The sequence below is a fragment of the Dendrobates tinctorius genome, unplaced genomic scaffold (genome assembly GCF_039654945.1).
Source record: "Dendrobates tinctorius isolate UK_male_01 unplaced genomic scaffold, ASM3965494v1 ptg000203l, whole genome shotgun sequence".
NCBI lineage: Eukaryota > Metazoa > Chordata > Amphibia > Anura > Dendrobatidae > Dendrobates > Dendrobates tinctorius.
The window spans coordinates 16,813,485-16,830,147 of NW_027361870.1; the positions used below are offsets into that span (position 1 = coordinate 16,813,485).

At 41.7% G+C, this 16,663-nt stretch overlaps 1 protein-coding gene across 2 annotated transcripts in view; it reads left to right on the forward strand.

Moving 5' to 3' along the window:
- The window catches only part of JAG1 (jagged canonical Notch ligand 1), a 51,352-nt gene that overhangs the window by 18,954 nt on the left and 15,735 nt on the right, over nt 1–16,663 (forward strand). For both annotated transcript variants that reach the window (XM_073553830.1, XM_073553831.1), the window contains 17 exons: nt 1,891–2,145; nt 2,434–2,494; nt 5,071–5,201; nt 5,437–5,556; nt 5,985–6,098; nt 6,210–6,323; nt 8,558–8,671; nt 9,081–9,127; nt 11,413–11,586; nt 12,029–12,179; nt 12,701–12,865; nt 13,000–13,113; nt 14,076–14,189; nt 14,289–14,402; nt 15,252–15,368; nt 15,739–15,766; nt 16,360–16,445. In XM_073553830.1, coding sequence (XP_073409931.1) covers nt 1,891–2,145; nt 2,434–2,494; nt 5,071–5,201; nt 5,437–5,556; nt 5,985–6,098; nt 6,210–6,323; nt 8,558–8,671; nt 9,081–9,127; nt 11,413–11,586; nt 12,029–12,179; nt 12,701–12,865; nt 13,000–13,113; nt 14,076–14,189; nt 14,289–14,402; nt 15,252–15,368; nt 15,739–15,766; nt 16,360–16,445 — 2,019 coding nt within the window. The remainder of the gene's footprint in view (nt 1–1,890; nt 2,146–2,433; nt 2,495–5,070; nt 5,202–5,436; nt 5,557–5,984; nt 6,099–6,209; nt 6,324–8,557; nt 8,672–9,080; nt 9,128–11,412; nt 11,587–12,028; nt 12,180–12,700; nt 12,866–12,999; nt 13,114–14,075; nt 14,190–14,288; nt 14,403–15,251; nt 15,369–15,738; nt 15,767–16,359; nt 16,446–16,663) is intronic.

The following is a 16,663-nucleotide window of genomic DNA, read 5'->3' on the forward strand; positions in this document are numbered from 1 at the left end:
GCTTTTAGAGGAATGATAGTTGTCTTATTATTGCAACCTCTGGAATATGTCACAATTTTCTCCTTTTTTTTCTGTTGAATCAGATGTGGCCTCTGTATGAAATACAGTTTGGTCTCAGTGGACTTCTATAGATGCCATGGAGCCTACGGATCCATAAAAATCACAAAGAGCAAGCGGGTAGCATGTACGTGCAAACTGTCTGCTGTCCGTGATTGCAGTGGGTGGCAGACACTATGCAATGTATTAATTTTTCATACGTGAAAATCACTTCTGGGACAAACTGAAACACTGATGAAACTTTTGATCACAAACACTGAAACTCGGACCTCTTTGCATACTAGAAATATTAACAGCATATGAATAAGGCCTTACACTGGTGTTTATACATGTAATGCACATTGGCTGAGCCCATCACCTAATGTATATGGAGGGCAACCCAACTCTCCCCCAGTGTCAGGGGAAATTAAGATGTTAACGGCCCAATCCTCTTGTTCCTGGCGGTATGCCACCACCAAAGATGTTTTACAGCAATTGGCACCACTCTTCCTATTGAAAACACATGGATGCTCAGCCAAGTTGAGTTGGGCAAGCTAGCTGTCGGCAATCCAATGAGCATGGCTAGCTTATCTTAATATTCCTAAATAAGTAGACAGTGTATATTCTACTTCTTACTTCAGGCCTCTCTAGGTTTTTTTTTTTTTTTTTTTTTCTTCCTAGAGGGAAGCCCTTTTGATTATAGCTTTTTGAGGTTTTAAAGTGACTCCTCCAAAGCCTGACAGTCATCCCTTGGAAAAGTACAGGTTAAACCACAGGGTTTTTTTTTCTGGCTCAATTTATTCCCTCACCACATTTTTTTGACTGCACAAAAAATATAAACACTGGAACAGCAACAGTTCATTCCCATCAAGAAACCACAGTGGGGACTCCATTCTGACCTTCAAGTCAAACGGCTAGGGTTTTTAGCTATAGAAGTTTTGTTTTTATTTCTTCTCCTGCAAGCTAATGGTATTCCCATAGCTAGCGGCTGAAGTGCTGATAGGTCGATCTGGAAGATGACGGCCCCCTCTGTAGAAGAACATTATTGGTTATGAAAATGTTTTGAAATGTAGGATGATGAGGGCAGGTGCAAGCCAAGGCTACGTAACCCTTGTATAACTGTCCCCCTCGAAGGATTATGGGGAAACTTTTGGAGTCTCACTTTATATTTTGTGATTTTCCCCCCCACAAATAAAAAAAAAAAAAAAAAAAAATTGGTAATGCAAAGGTAAAGAAAATGTGGTGTTTAATGGTTTTTAGAATACTGAATAGTAAAATCTTAAAGTCCCAAAAATTTCTTTTTTTTTTTTTTTTCTTTTTTTTTTTTGTTCACATATAAGAAAACTTGTCATCCGTACCAAAGACACCTCCCTGAACATTTTTCCCCTTCTCTTGTTTGTTATACAAGTCCCTTACCATTTCTTGTTTGCTGTGCTAAATGGTCTGCCCTTCTGCTTTTCTTTCCACTGTGTGTGTAAAGTTAATTTAAACGTTTTATGATAATTCTTCACTTTGCAGTCAAAGCAGAGCTTGCTGCAGGTCGTAAGACGGTGTCAGATCGTTTAAGTCATAAGGCCCAGGGTACAGAGTGAAATACCACAGATATATACAATATTCCGGACTACTGTGAAATATTATTTCAGGTTATAATGTTAAAAAGATGCATGTTTTAGAAGGACATGTCGTGTGTCTTAGCTAGTCCCTAGTATGCTTGGAAGGTGAAATCCTCCAAACCGTAGATTTAAATCATTTTTTTTTTTTTTTTTTTTAAAGATTTTTATTTAATACATAATGTGATTATTTAATTTTCAAGAGTCGTTATTCATGACTTTTTTTTTCTTATCTTTTGTAAAGAGCGTGACGACATCATAGACAAGGCCACCCACTCCGGTATGATCAACCCTAGCCGACAATGGCAAACCCTCAAACAAAACACCGGAATGGCCCATTTCGAGTATCAGATCCGAGTAACCTGTGGTGAACATTACTATGGATTTGGCTGCAATAAATTTTGCCGGCCCAGAGATGATTTCTTTGGACATTATACTTGTGACCAAAATGGCAACAAGACCTGTCTGGAAGGCTGGAATGGAGCTGAATGCAACAGAGGCAAGTGATATTTGCTTTTTTTTCAATATTTTTATAAAAAAGAATTGGTTCAAGTTACCAAAGTGGCCATGTGCCTAGAAATTGACTTTTGGGTTGTTTTCCATTGATGTCTATGAATATTGTTCTTGCTGGACCATTTAATGAGTTGTCGTGGTTCTGCTTGGATTTTTATCCACTCTTGGTGAGAGATTGTATTGAGGTAGTTGATGCTTACCATTTATACTACTATACATTTATAGGATAAAATCATTGATCTTTACCCCCCGCTAATTTTCTTTTCTCTTTTAGCAATATGCAGTCAAGGCTGTAGCTCAAAGCATGGGACTTGCAAGGTTCCTGGAGAATGCAGGTAATTCTACCTTTTTGGAATTTAGCAAAACTTGTATGGAGTCTCAACTTAAATTCCTGTACATGTTTGTGACCCATTTCAGTGTGTAGGAACTATAATGGGCTTCTCGCCAGTGTACATCTTAGCTCAGTGTCATTACAGGGGTTAACACTTTGTACTGTCCATCCCCCACACCAGGTCTATCAATAGGCAAAAAGTGAGGCATTCTTTAGACTAGGATTAGTAAAATCTCTGGGTCCCTTGGCTCTTGTGAGCCAGTATCTGAGTGCTGAGAGGTTAATGGCTGAGATGGAATCTTGTCAGTAGACACTGTTTGTTGCGGAGCTTTGAAGTTGTCCGTCTTCTGGCTTTGATACAATGGAAAGCAGGTTTTATACAGACCCGGACAATTTAATAATTAAAATATTGGGATGGCTTGGAATTAGAGATTATCTTTCATCTTTATGGCAAGGCTGAGCTTTAGCAAAATCACGGGAAGCGTAAACATAGAATTGTGTAGAGTTAGGATTACGTAGGTATACACATTCACCGGCCATTTCCTTTAATCTGGCATTACTGGGACGGGGTAGGTTCTAGATGACTATTGACTAGATGATGGTCATAGAAAAATGTTGAAAATTTATGCTAACCATTGGCAACTAAAAACTTGTACAATTTTTTTTTTTACAAATTTAATTAAAAAAAAAAGTGCATTAATGTTTCAATTCTAAACGACATACATTCCCTATTTTAAGGGAAAAAAATGATATGTTAACATAATTATGAAATAGGTGAGCCATCCTTCTGTATTGATCATGCTCTTAAGCAATTTGCGTTCTAAGGCGGCAGAGTTGCCAGTGTAATTTTTCAGGCTATTACTTGGTGAACATGTAAAATGGTTGCTCTGGGCATTGTATATAGTGACTCCATGAGGCGAGGGCTAATGATTTGTGCACTTGTCACTTAAATAAACATGGCTTGCTGTGTCACTACAAGAACAACAGGCTTTGTTTCCAGATTTTAGGCCTTTCTCTTTCTAGCCTGCCTCCCACTCGATGCTCAGACATGCACTACTGCTCATATAGTATTTGTTTAAGGTGCAACTTTCCCACATGTTATTTGCATACGTACCCTTGTCGGAGAGCAGCTTGAACAATATATTCATGTCACTGGCTGGGATAGAACAGAAAAACCTACAGGCTCTTAATTGACATGGAGAAAAACCAAGGTGGGCGATCTCGCCAAGAAACCAAGGACTGTGTTGAGAGCAAGGGGGATGGGCGGGCATCATTTTGGTGTTCGCATCTGCCAAAATCCCCAGTGCTCCTGCCAGACTCCTTTCCCATAGGACCACCAGATATTTTTTTTTTTTTCTAGGGATATTAATATGCACCCATTTTAAGAATTTTGGTAGCACTACAAAAAAAAAATTTACTTGCTCATTCCAGAGCGTAGCCACAATCTCTCGGTGGCATTATGGCCGTACTTTCTACGTATAACCCCTGATTGGGTAAAAAGGCAGACAATCAGTGTTGAATTACATCAATGCTTACTATTGGGTCAGACGGCCGAGTTTTGGGTCCGAGTGCATTCAAGATTTGTGTACTCCGTCCAACTTTTACCGAAAGACAGGTGAAGATGGAGAATTCATTTATTTATTTATTTATTTTTTTCAATATTTCTCATCTTCTCCACATCCCTGAAAATCGGATCACACCCTGATCAGCATAATCAGACCAATTTTCTCAGATGAGAGCAGACGCTCGTGTGACCCTAGCCTTAAAAGAACAGTATAGCGGAGGGTTAAACAGACTCCCTTTCCCTATTTCTCCCCCCTCCGAACGCTCTAGCTTTCCCATGATAGGGATTTGCTCTGGCAGACTTGTATTTGAAGTCTGGGTGACCTCTATCTAATGGTTTATTTTTACAAATTTAAAGACCGCTTTGGGGGAAGTTTTTGGTCTTGGTCATTGAAGGAGTGTTTAGCTTAGGAATCCTTGATGTAATATTGAAGACCCCACTAGCCTTTTGTAACTCGGCACGTCTGTTTCCTATCTTCATTGCTTCATGTGGTTATGATGTCAAAATGGCGGTCTTTCCCCTCTTTAGTTTTAGCGGATATAATTAATTTTTCTAAACATGGATCACAGAAAATGAGAGTGGCTGTTTATACAGAGTGCACATTTTGTAAAGGCACAGAACACAGAAATGTAGCAGGAAAAGTCGGCAGGCAGGAAAGCCGCATTTCCATTGTTCTCTGGGATTTTTTTTTTTTCATGCAATTGATTGTCCACCCTGACATTGCCTAAAGATTGATTTGTAGGGAGCACCCACCCTCCCAGTCTCATTTGAATGACCTGAGAATAGAGTATTATTGTGTTCAATGGCACCATGCAGGGTCTCCCAGAACAGTTATTCTTTTGTAAAAAGATTGGCTTACAGACCTTGGCAAAACTACTGGTAGGTTTGTTTATGAGAGAGAACCAAAAACTCCCTCTAGGAATGCAATACATTTTTTGCAAGCGGGAAGGATTCCGTTGCTCTGAAGGCTAATTGTATAAACCTTTTGTCCTTTTTTTATTTTTCCTCCAACCTAGATGCCAATATGGATGGCAGGGACAGTACTGTGACAAGTGCATTCCTCACCCAGGATGTGTCCATGGCACTTGCATTGAACCATGGCAGTGTCTGTGTGAAACGAATTGGGGTGGTCAGCTCTGTAACAAAGGTATGCTAATCATACAGCAAACGCCACATTCCCCAAGTAAAGCCTTTTTTGCTTTTTATGCAAGTTGTGTGTTTTCCGTTCAATTACATTCTGACCTTGAAGAACAGCTGCCGAGCCAGTATACTTTAATATACGTCCTTCGAGTGCTTGAATAAATCTTTGTCTGTCGTCAGAATACCTCTACGATGGCGCTCTCTCACGATATTCACCCATGAATGCCATCTTTTATTGGCAGATCTAAACTCCTGTGGGACGTACCAGCCCTGCCTAAATGGAGGCACTTGCAGCAATACCGGCCCGGATAAGTACGAGTGTTCCTGTACGGAGGGGTATTCGGGACGGAATTGTGAAATTGGTAACTTTTTTTTTTTTTTGTAACTTCTGATTCTCTAATTTTATTATAATCTTTTATTGGGTATATGTGCATGTTTATAATTATAGACTGAAGGAGAATTCTAAAGCTGTGGGTTTTTTTTTTTTTTTTTCCCTCCTAATTCTATGGGAATCTGTATTCGTCCTGGCTCGGATTCCACTAATCTAAGCTATGGCACATTGATCTGGTCAGCATAGCATGAATGATTATTTCTCTGGTGTTTGAAGTTGTGTTAAACCAAGCACTGTTAATGAGAATAAGATATGGCGGTATTAGTGCTGGTCACTTCTTGCAGAGCAAGGTGGTCTGCAAATAAGGCAGAATTTTATTTTTTTTTATTTTTTTTTTTCTCCAGTGTGTATGTACATTTTTTTAACATAAATTTTTGTTAATGATTTTTCTTTTTTCAGCCGAACATGCCTGCCTCTCTGATCCTTGCCACAATGGTGGAAGTTGTTTGGAGACCATTGGGGGATTTGATTGTAACTGCGCTCCAGGGTGGACCGGTCCCATGTGCTCAATCAGTATGTATTGCTCATTCTAATCTAGTAACGAAATGAATGATCCAGATCTTCAATAACTCCAGGATCATGGTTACATATAATTACTTTTTTATTGTTTTCGTTTCATTGTAGACATAGATGATTGTGCCCCGAATCCTTGTGGACATGGTGGGACATGCCAAGATTTAATAGATGGGTTTAAGTGTGTTTGCCCTTCCCAGTGGACTGGAAAAACCTGTCAAATAGGTAATAACGGTTTTATTTAAGTAAAAATGTAGTGTTTCTAGCCTTTTGTCTTTTAGGTTTTGTTACACTTGGTACCAGAGCCAGTGTTTTACATAATATATTGCTGGGTAATACATACAGAAGTTTTCTAAATGGGTATTCCCATCTCTGTTTGTGATGGAATAAAACTAGGATATGCCCTCTTTTTAATGGTGTCTGGACCCCCCCCCTAACCATGAGAATGGGGCCCTAGTACTGATTTAGTGCAAATCAGTTTTTTCCTGTAAGGCCGGGGTCAGACTTGCGAGAAACTCGGACGAGTCTCACAAGTCAATACCCGGCACTGCCACCGGCACTCAGATCGGCGCGGTCAATTTCCTAGAAATACATGCAGCTGAACGCTCCGATCCAAGAGTCGGGTATTGACGTGCAAGACTCGTCCGAGTTTTGGACCCCGTCCTAAAGGAGACATGGTGCTGAAGCCTCTTAATTCTCACGACTCTTAGGGGGGCACAGAGGTTCAACCTGCAAAAGTCCTATAAGTCCTGGCTTATTTGAGTGATCTGCCATCATTTACTAACATAGGAATGTCACAGGTGAGACGTTATGGAATTCGGTCCCTTGGCTTGGGAGGGCGCTATATAAGGGTCTTTCTTGGATGTTTCTTTGTTAAAATGTCTGTTTTATCCAGGATCTCCTTTTCTATTACATCTGGGTATCTTCTGGAACGTATCCTCTGATGGATTGTATCCCCCTTAATTTAGTCTGTAGAGCCACATATAAAGAATTGAGCCTTTCTACAAGCTCAACGCTCAGGTTGTGATGGTGGGGTGTCTACATTTTTAGCTCTACCTTTTTATGACTCCATTAGCGCAGATATATTTATTGGCAGGCTCACTGCGCAGGAATTCTCCGTGCTCTAGTTTAGTGAGCACCGCTGGCGCTGTACGGCTTGGTTACAGCATTAACCATAAATAAATGAGCATGCTTAAACTAAGTGGTGTACCTCGGGAAAGAATTTAACATGAGCCTACGCTCTCCACTGCTTGGTCCTGTGGGAAAGTTGCTGTATCTTTTCAGCCGTGTCAACTCCCACAGACCCAGGACTTTACAGCTGGTCTCCAAAATGTGGATGATCTCATGAAGAATGAGTTGTCTACGTTCTCTTTATGAAGTCTCTAATCTGCCTGACAATAGTGAAGGAAGACCCCCCCCCCCCCCCCTCCTCAAATGGTCAATTGCTTCTTACTGTTCTTAATGAGCAATTGGGCAAATACCATTAAATTAAGGCAGATTTTTTTTTTTGGTCTACAAATCTCACCTTACAGGCAAATGTGCTGAACTGTTTTATCCAGGGTGTAGGGAGTAATGGCAGAAAGAAAGTTCAAAGGTTATTCATGTATATATTTATGGGAAATTAGGAGAGAGGAACTTTAATAAGCTGGTAGGATTACTAGAGCCTTTGCATATATATGCACGAGTCTGGGAAAACAAACCGCCAAAGCTTTTCCCTTCCTAATATATATTGTGTGGACTAATAGAAACAATCTGGATTGTTTGTCAGTACATTACCATAGTATAACCCTGCTCCAGGCTCATGGTTATCTGTATAGGCTTTGCTCTAGGGAGTTTAATGAGCTTCGGACTTTACGGTAGTTTTATAACATAATGAGGCCAGGTGCACATGACCGTATTTTTGGTCCGTGTGCGATTTGACCAAACATTGGAACGCACTCAGACCAATATTATTCTATGGGGCCATGCACCTGTCCAATTGAAAATTTTTATTTTTTTTTTTTTTTTCCCTTTCCTTGGACCAAGTTTGAAAAATGTTGCTCTGATCACACTCCGTCATGCAAGTCAATGAGTGCATGCAAATCATCGGACTGAACTTGGCTGACATCTGAGTATAGTCCGATTTCTGTGACTTGACACCATAGAGAAGATGAAGCAATTTTGTTCGCCATCTTCTCTTTAGTGTGCTCTGACTCTTATCCAAGAGAATCTGATCACCCAATGCCGACAAACTGATCAGAGCTTGATCAATTGCATAATCGTCCCCATCCTCTCTCATGAGAGAATCTACGGCCATCTGACCCCAACCTAAGAAGTGCATCAAGCATAATACCACGAACATGACTAATAAGCATAGTGGTATAAGTCTCTAGGAAAAGCATGCTGGACCATGAAGTGCTAACGGTTTCAGCTGACCTATACCAATGCCTTTTTTTTTTTTTTTTTTTTTTTTTTTTAAGATGCCAATGAGTGTGAAGTTAAACCCTGTGTGAATGCAAATTCCTGCAAAAACCTCATCGGTAGTTACTACTGCGACTGCATCCCTGGCTGGACGGGTCAGAACTGCGACATCAGTAAGTACACCATTCACATGTCCTCCTCTTCCTGTCTCTACCTATTTTTGAACCCTAGATGAAAATATATGGCTAATATATAATTTAAGGAAAAAGGGAGTTGTCCGCCTGGAAAGAAAATATACAATTTTATCAAAACGTATTGGTGTGTAGTATGGGCATATTCTGATAACATGGCTAAAACAATGATGTGAAGTTGAGAAAGCTTGTGAAAGAATTGCTTCAAGGTCCCACCCTTAAGAATAACCTTATCTAAAGGAAAGGATGCAGGAAACGTCGCTATCTCGCTCCTGTACTACAGATTTGCATTCTGTCGCCGGCAGTCAGTGTATGCATAGTCATGGGTACAAGCACAATGTGTAATATATATATTTTTTTTTTTTTTTTTTTTTTTTTCCCCCCTCTTTAGATATTAATGATTGTATTGACCAGTGTCAAAATGGAGGATCGTGCAGGGTACGTCTCTCTACTCTATTAATTGCATTATGACAAACCTTGCTATACAGGATCTTGTGCTGTGTGGTGGTGTTGTGTTTTTTTTTTTTTTTTGTTTTTTTTTGTTAAGGCTTTGTTCACATTTGCTTTAATTATTTCCATTGTTTGTCTCTAATTAGAATACGGAAAAACAAAAATAACTTGGGGTACCGTCACACTTGGCGACGCACCAGCGATCCCAACAACGATGCGACCTGGTTGGGATCACTGGTGCGTCGCTACAAGGTCGCTGGTGAGATGTCAGATCTCAACAGCGATGCAGCAACGATACGGAACGATACGACGGTCATTGGGACCCTGTCTCTCAGACCTGTAGTATTGAGGTCGTTCGTCGTTGTCCCTGCATGCATGCTGGCCAGCGGGACAACAGCGATCAAAAAATGGCCCAGGACATTCGAGCACGATCAGCAACATTGCAGCAGGGGCCCGATCGCCGCTATGTGTCACACGTAGCGAGATCATTAGCGCATCACAAAATCGGTGACGCAACAGCGATCTCGCTGTGTGAGACGGGGGCTTTAATCTGTTATTTGATGGACCCCATTGTCTGATATCCGTCAGGTTTGTCATTTAGTCCATTTTATACCTGTCAAAAAATAGTACAGCAGGCTACACTTCTTCTTTTTTTGCCGCATCTGTAGTAGCAGCCCTTAGCAAAGCCTCCAATGCACGTGTAAAGGAAACCCGTCATGTTAAAAAAATTGTATCTGATCTGCAGGCAGGATAAGCTGATCAGACCGAGACATTTTTGTGGCAAAAAGGCTCAGTAAAACTTGCATTTTATTAATTCAAATCCCTGGTGTTTGAATGCAGGAGTCCAGCAGGAGGTCCTACTAGTGATACAGAGATAGGTGTCAGTCATTAAGACTGTCAATCACTACTAGGACCTCCCACTGGACTCCTGCAGACAAACACCATATATATCAATGAATAAAATACAAGTTATGCTGAATGTGTCATAAAAACAAACCCTATGTATCATTCTGTTCTGCTTCTCTTTATCTATACTATGCTCTCGGACTGCATGTATATCGTGACATGTTCCCTTTAAATACAGCTTAATGAGTTAATAATTGTGATGAGCAAAAGTGCTCGGATACGCACTGAAGATCACGGGTGGTCGAGTGACATGCTCTAGTCCCTGCCCCCCATGTGTTGCAGCTACTCGGGTGATTGGGTACACAGAGTATCACGGGTGCTCGAGTTATCGCCCCGCGTGTTTCGCATGTGGTGATTGGCTGTGTACGGCAGGCGATCTCTGCATTTTTTTTTTTTTCTTTTTGCGGTTATTTTAACGACCGCAAAATATGTGGGGCGGGGACTTGAGTGTGTCGCTCGTGCACCCGCGATATTCAGTGCGTACCCGAGCTCATGATGCAAACTCGAGTAGAGAACTAGAATTGAGTGAGTTTGTTCGGGTCCCCGCTTATTCGGCAAGCTATAGCGCTTACCAAATGAGCTACAGCGGGAACCTGGTTTCCTGGATCGTTCCGGCTGATCAGATCAACTGGTCGGCGACGCAAGCTGCATGTGTTGCGGTTGTGTGACAGTCACAGCACATGCATGGACAGCCCAACAAACAGGCTCTCCATACATGTGCTGTGACTGCGACACATCCAGCTGCGGCACCGATCAACTGGCTCGCTCCAGGTATCCGGGTTTCCGCTGCAGCTTATTCGGTACGCGCTATAGCTTGCCGAATAAGCAGGGACCCGAACAAATTCGCTCAACTCTAGCTCTCTAGTAGAGTACATTCGCTCATCACTTGTTAATAACTAGCCATCAAGTTCTACTTTTTTGTAATATTCAAACTTTGGTTTAGAAGGAGCTAAATAATTAAAATATTATATTAATAGTGCTCTAAGCATGTTGGGTGAAATGGCCTAAAATCATACCACCTGATCAGTATCCTTGGAGGCCGCCTCTGCTGTGCATTATAAAGTTTCTGCTTTTTGGATGATTTATGTACAGTATCTATTGGTCATTCTGTGCCGTTATTCGTCACATACACATAATAATTTTTGTGCTTTGCACGTTGGACAAATACTCTTATGTAGAAGTAAAATCTGTGCACGTACGGCGAGCGTAATGGCCCATTATGTATATGCGCCCGTGTTTGTTTTTATGGTGGGATGCTGAAGAAAAACCGAATATACTACATTCATTTGAGGATTTTCTTTTCTAACAAGTTATTGTTGGATCTGAGTAAACAGCGTTCCTTTTGTTTCAACCTCTGTCAATTGCAGGACTTGGTTAATGGATTCCGCTGTATCTGTCCACCCGGCTATGCAGGGGAGCGCTGTGAGAAAGACATCAATGAATGTGCCAGCAACCCTTGCCTGAATGGGGGTCACTGCCAGGATGAAATCAATGGATTTCAATGTCTGTGTCCTGCTGGTTTCTCTGGAAACCTCTGTCAGGTGAGCCCTGGTGAAATGCAAACCTTAAGGAATGGCCATAAGCCAACTTTTCTTTTTTCTTTCCCTTCCTCCTTCTAATGATTTGTACACTAAATACCTTATGTTCAGCCAGGCTTGCTGTATAGTCATACTCCTTACAGCTGTCTGCCAATAAAGTCAGGGGTGGAATGAGTAAGAGAAATCGGATCCATTCAGTTAAACAGATCGCAAATGTTTTGCGTGTTAGAGGTTTTGTTGCTCGCTCGCTCGCTGCTGGCCTTTGGTGACTGTTTTATATCCTGAATCTGTCGGCTCAGATCTAGGGAAAGCATGGCTGTACATTCTGCTTTACGTAAAATTAATGGAGGCAGAGAGATGAAAAGGTCAGATTCCAGAGTGTCTGCTCGCTTTAGCGTTGAATAGGGTAATAATAAAACCTTTGTTTTTTGCTTCCCATTTACAGTTGGACATAGATTACTGTGAGCCCAACCCATGCCAGAACGGAGCCAAGTGCTTTAATCTGGCCACAGATTACTTCTGTAACTGCTCCGAGGACTACGAGGGAAAGAACTGCTCCCAGCTAAAAGATCACTGTCGCACTACTCCCTGTGAAGGTATGCGTGCCTGCCCAACATTGTGCCTGCCCGTCATTATCATATCATGGGCTCCCACCAGCAACGCCATCACTTGTATGTGCAACAACCACGTAAATGGTCATGACCCTCACAGCAAGAGGATAAAATCCAGCTGTGTTAAGGGGGTTAAATCCATAGCCTTGTTCCACGGGTCAATTAAATGCTTTGACATATTGCATCTTGGAATTTTAGAAAGCAATACCACTTTAGAATTTAAAAAAAAAAAAAGAGTTCTAGTGGACAAAGTCCTGTTTCAGTACTTGGCCTCTGGACTCTAGAGGCTTTATTGTCAGTAATATCTGCATCAGATTTATCATACTGAGATTAAATCATATGAAAATTGGGCAAAAATGCAGCCATGGTGGAATCGGAGAAGTCCAGTTAGAAATGCGGAAAGTTGCTTTTCCCTAATCGTTGACGATAAATGCAAAGTTGTTTTAGTAATTTCCACTGGAAACACTGAAAAAAAAAAATCCATGGTTTGTCCCTCGATCTCGCAGTGATTGACAGCTGCACAGTTGCGGTGGCTTCCAACAGCACCCCGGAAGGAGTGAGGTATATTTCCTCTAATGTGTGTGGACCACATGGGAAATGCAAAAGCCAGGCTGGTGGCAAATTCACCTGCGACTGCAACAAGGGCTTCACCGGCACATATTGTCATGAAAGTAAGTGCACCCTTGTGTGTGTGTGTGTGTGTGTGTGTGTGTGTGTGTGTGTGTGTGTGTGTGTATATATAAAGCTGTATTGAGATGTCATTACCATGAATAATATATTACAACATATTTGTTTTTCATTGCAGATATCAATGACTGTGAAAGCAACCCTTGTAAAAACAGTGGGACCTGCATTGATGGGGTGAACTCCTACCAGTGCATATGTAGCGAAGGATGGGAAGGAACGTACTGTGAAATAAGTGAGTGGCAGGAAGAATTCATGATGTAATCTGCCAAGGAAAATCTCATCAAGCAAGCAGTGATGCTGTAATTGGTTATGTTGAGGGTTAAACATTAGTGTTGGAGATATAGGTCCGTCGGGAGGGGTATTTGAGGGATTATTGGTTTTCATTTCTATCAAAATCATTATTTATATTCAAGGGTTTGTGATGTCTGTCTGCAGTTACTCTATGACTGTAGACGACTAAAGTTTTGCAGCAGTCGCACCCTATGCTGTCAGGATTCTCCCGTATTGCCAGCGAGAGCATGACCACAAGTAAGTGATTTGCATACATGCGGTCACTTGCCGACTAGACGTTCCTTGGCCTCGCTCAATACAAGTGAATTGTGCGAGGCCGAGCACATCCAGTTGTAACGTGGCTGGAAGTCTGCAAATCATATACTTGTGGTTTTGTGGCCGCCCGCTCTCATTTGCAATGCTAGAGAATCCTGACAGCATGCGGTTTAAGGATTGGGTAGTCTGCAGTGATGAGCGAATGTGCTTGGATAAGGTGCTACCCAAGTGTCTTCAGCATGCTCAAAAAATAAAAATGCGTTCAAGTCCCTGCGGCTACATGTCTCACGGCTGTTCGACAGCCGCAACACATGCAGAGATTGCCTAACAAATGAGCAATCCCTGTATGTGTTGTGGCTCTCGAACAGCCGTGAGACATGCAGCCACGGGGACTTGAGCATGTTTTCTAGCACACCCTAGACACTTCGTTAGCACCCGAGCATGCTCCTTTAACGCCTTATCCGAGCACGTTCGCTCATCACTAGTCTGTGGACATTCACCACAAAACCAGATGACCCCTTTAATGTATCTTTTTTAGAGATTGGTGAGGTTTGATTCTCTGATCCAGATTACTGCTGTGCCTGACTATCCTTATGTCCTATACATTTGTGTTTAACCATGTGCTATATCTGTTGCTCTTGTTTTTAGACATAAATAACTGCAGTAAAAATTCTTGCCACAATGGAGGTACTTGTCGAGACTTGGTTAATGATTTCTACTGTGAATGTAAGAATGGGTGGAAAGGAAAGACGTGCCACTCCCGTAAGTGTGTTTCTAATTGAGGATAAATGTTGATCTCTTTTGAGTGCTGAATCTATAACCATGCTTCTTTTTTTTCTTTTTTTTTTTTCTCTACTACAGAGGACAGCCAATGTGACGAGTCCACCTGCAACAATGGTGGGACGTGCTACGACGAGGGCGATACATTTAAATGCATATGTTCACCTGGATGGGAGGGAACCACTTGCAACATTGGTAAGTTCACCGGAGGGATGAATCCAGTACTGGGACTTTATCACTTCTTGGAAAGGGACAATATTTATCAAAACAGTCAATTGGTTTCTCCAAAAATAACATTTAGAAACGCCCAATGTAGGTTGTGGCCTGGTAATCGCTAAATAATTGTACGTGCAGCCAAAGAAATACTGAAAAACCACTGCCAGTAGCTTAACTGCTTGTCCTATAAGATCTGTAATGGTCGTCTTAGGTTTTTTTTTTTTTTTCCGTAATTTTCTTCGATCAGTAATAAATTAAAAAAAAAATTGCTCACGGGCAAAAGGATCACTCAGTACCTGCCTAATTTCCTGCGTTGCCATTACGAGACTCCTCACTGTGCTCTCTTCTCCTTTGGAGAAATCCACACACCAATCACTGGCCTAAGGGGGTCTTGTTTAGTCCACCTTGGCTTCATTATTGGTGTCTGTGATTGGTGTCAGCAGTACCCACGTCCCCAACATAGAGAAGTAAATGGAGGCAATCTTGGATTGCTGGCGTGTTGGCTCTGGAGTAACCAGAGAATCCTCATGTAAGTAATGGTAGTTTTGTTATTATATGCCATTTGGCCAAATTTTGGATGATCCCATCAATCAAATTTAATAACCGGAAGGAAACTGGGAGTACTGACCACTAAACTATTAGTAAGTCTCAGATCCTCACACTATGACTTGTGATCTTCCAGGTTTAGGTTTTGTAGGATCTCGGTAGATGGAGGGCATTTGTTTCTCGCAATGTGCAGAGAATAACTCACAGGGAACATCTTGTTTGCTCTTAAGACCTCCACTCCATGCTCGGCTTCATGCTTACATTGCACTGTTTTCTTCATAGCAAGAAACAGCAGCTGTTTGCCAAATCCTTGCTTCAACGGTGGAACTTGCGTGGTCCGTGGGGACTCTTTCACTTGTGTTTGCAAAGAAGGCTGGGAAGGTCCAACATGCTCTCAAAGTAAGTTTAAGTGCTAGTGCTGCCCTGGATGGGGGGAGGGGGTAACCAAGTCGAGACCTTTTAGCTCATCCCGTCACTCCCATGTACCCTAAATTGAAACCAGAAGAGAGAAGAAGCATTTGATGTGGACGTCAGCATCACCTGGGCATGAGAAAGTTGTGCTTGAGATAACCAGAGACAGATGTTGCCCAGTGCTTTCCTACACGACTTGTCTGCTTCCCCTCGCTCGCTTTTATCGTGTCTTTTTGCCTATAAGGGTCTCTTCCTGTGTTTGCATGATTTTATTATAGTGCATAAAATGATTTTGTTTAGAGTGATTGCCGGTTTGTGGCCTGTGTTTAATTTTCTACTTTTTTGGCTTGTTTTTTAGATACTAATGACTGCAGCCCACATCCATGGTAAGCGCAACTGCAAACAAATATGTATTACTGCTAAACATGGAAAATCCACCCCTGTAGGGAAATGCCAAATATGCACTGGTCTAAAGGACTCCTCCCTAATATTTTTTTTTTTATTGTGCTGACCACCCAGAGTATGGAGGTGGGGAGAGGCCGCCTGCCTCCCTTCCTGCTGCCCTTTTGAACTATGACACCTATGAGGGCAAGCAACATATTTTGCAAAAGGGAGTGCATGTCCTAAATGGCATCCTTGCCCCTCTGTACAGGGATCCTTACTACTACATAGGCAATATATCAAAAAGTCAGAACGTTACCAGAACTGCGCTTGCTTTCCCGCTTGCTTTCCTGTCTGGCCGCCTGTATCTTTACTAGAAAGTATATGATAATGATTGTGAAAAGGCAACAAGCTCGTGTCGTAAAGAGAATTTTTATGAACCTGTAAAAGTCTTTTCGATTACACAAAAGGCTGAAGTGTTTCTCTATATTCAGCTGAAACTCGGGAATTTCTATAAATTCTCCTCCGCCGTGATGCAGATAAACTTAGACGCTTTATTGTTGCGGAGAATTAACGTCTGTGTTTTATGTTCTTTCAGCTACAACAGTGGGACTTGTGTGGACGGTGACAACTGGTACCGCTGTGAGTGCGCGCCTGGATTTGCTGGTCCCGACTGTAGAATTAGTAAGTATTATGCTCGGGTTTGGGTTTTTTTCTGGGTGACTGTCTTCAAGATCTAATCAGCACTTCTGTTATGTAAAGGGCGCATTTGAAACTGGGAATTGTTATTGGGGCATACAGCTCCTCATGCCTCCAACATCACTGGTATCCTTTATTTGTAAGGGCAAACTTTACTTATACTCAAAGTGTGAAATTTAGGACTTGTCCCAGGGATAGATAAT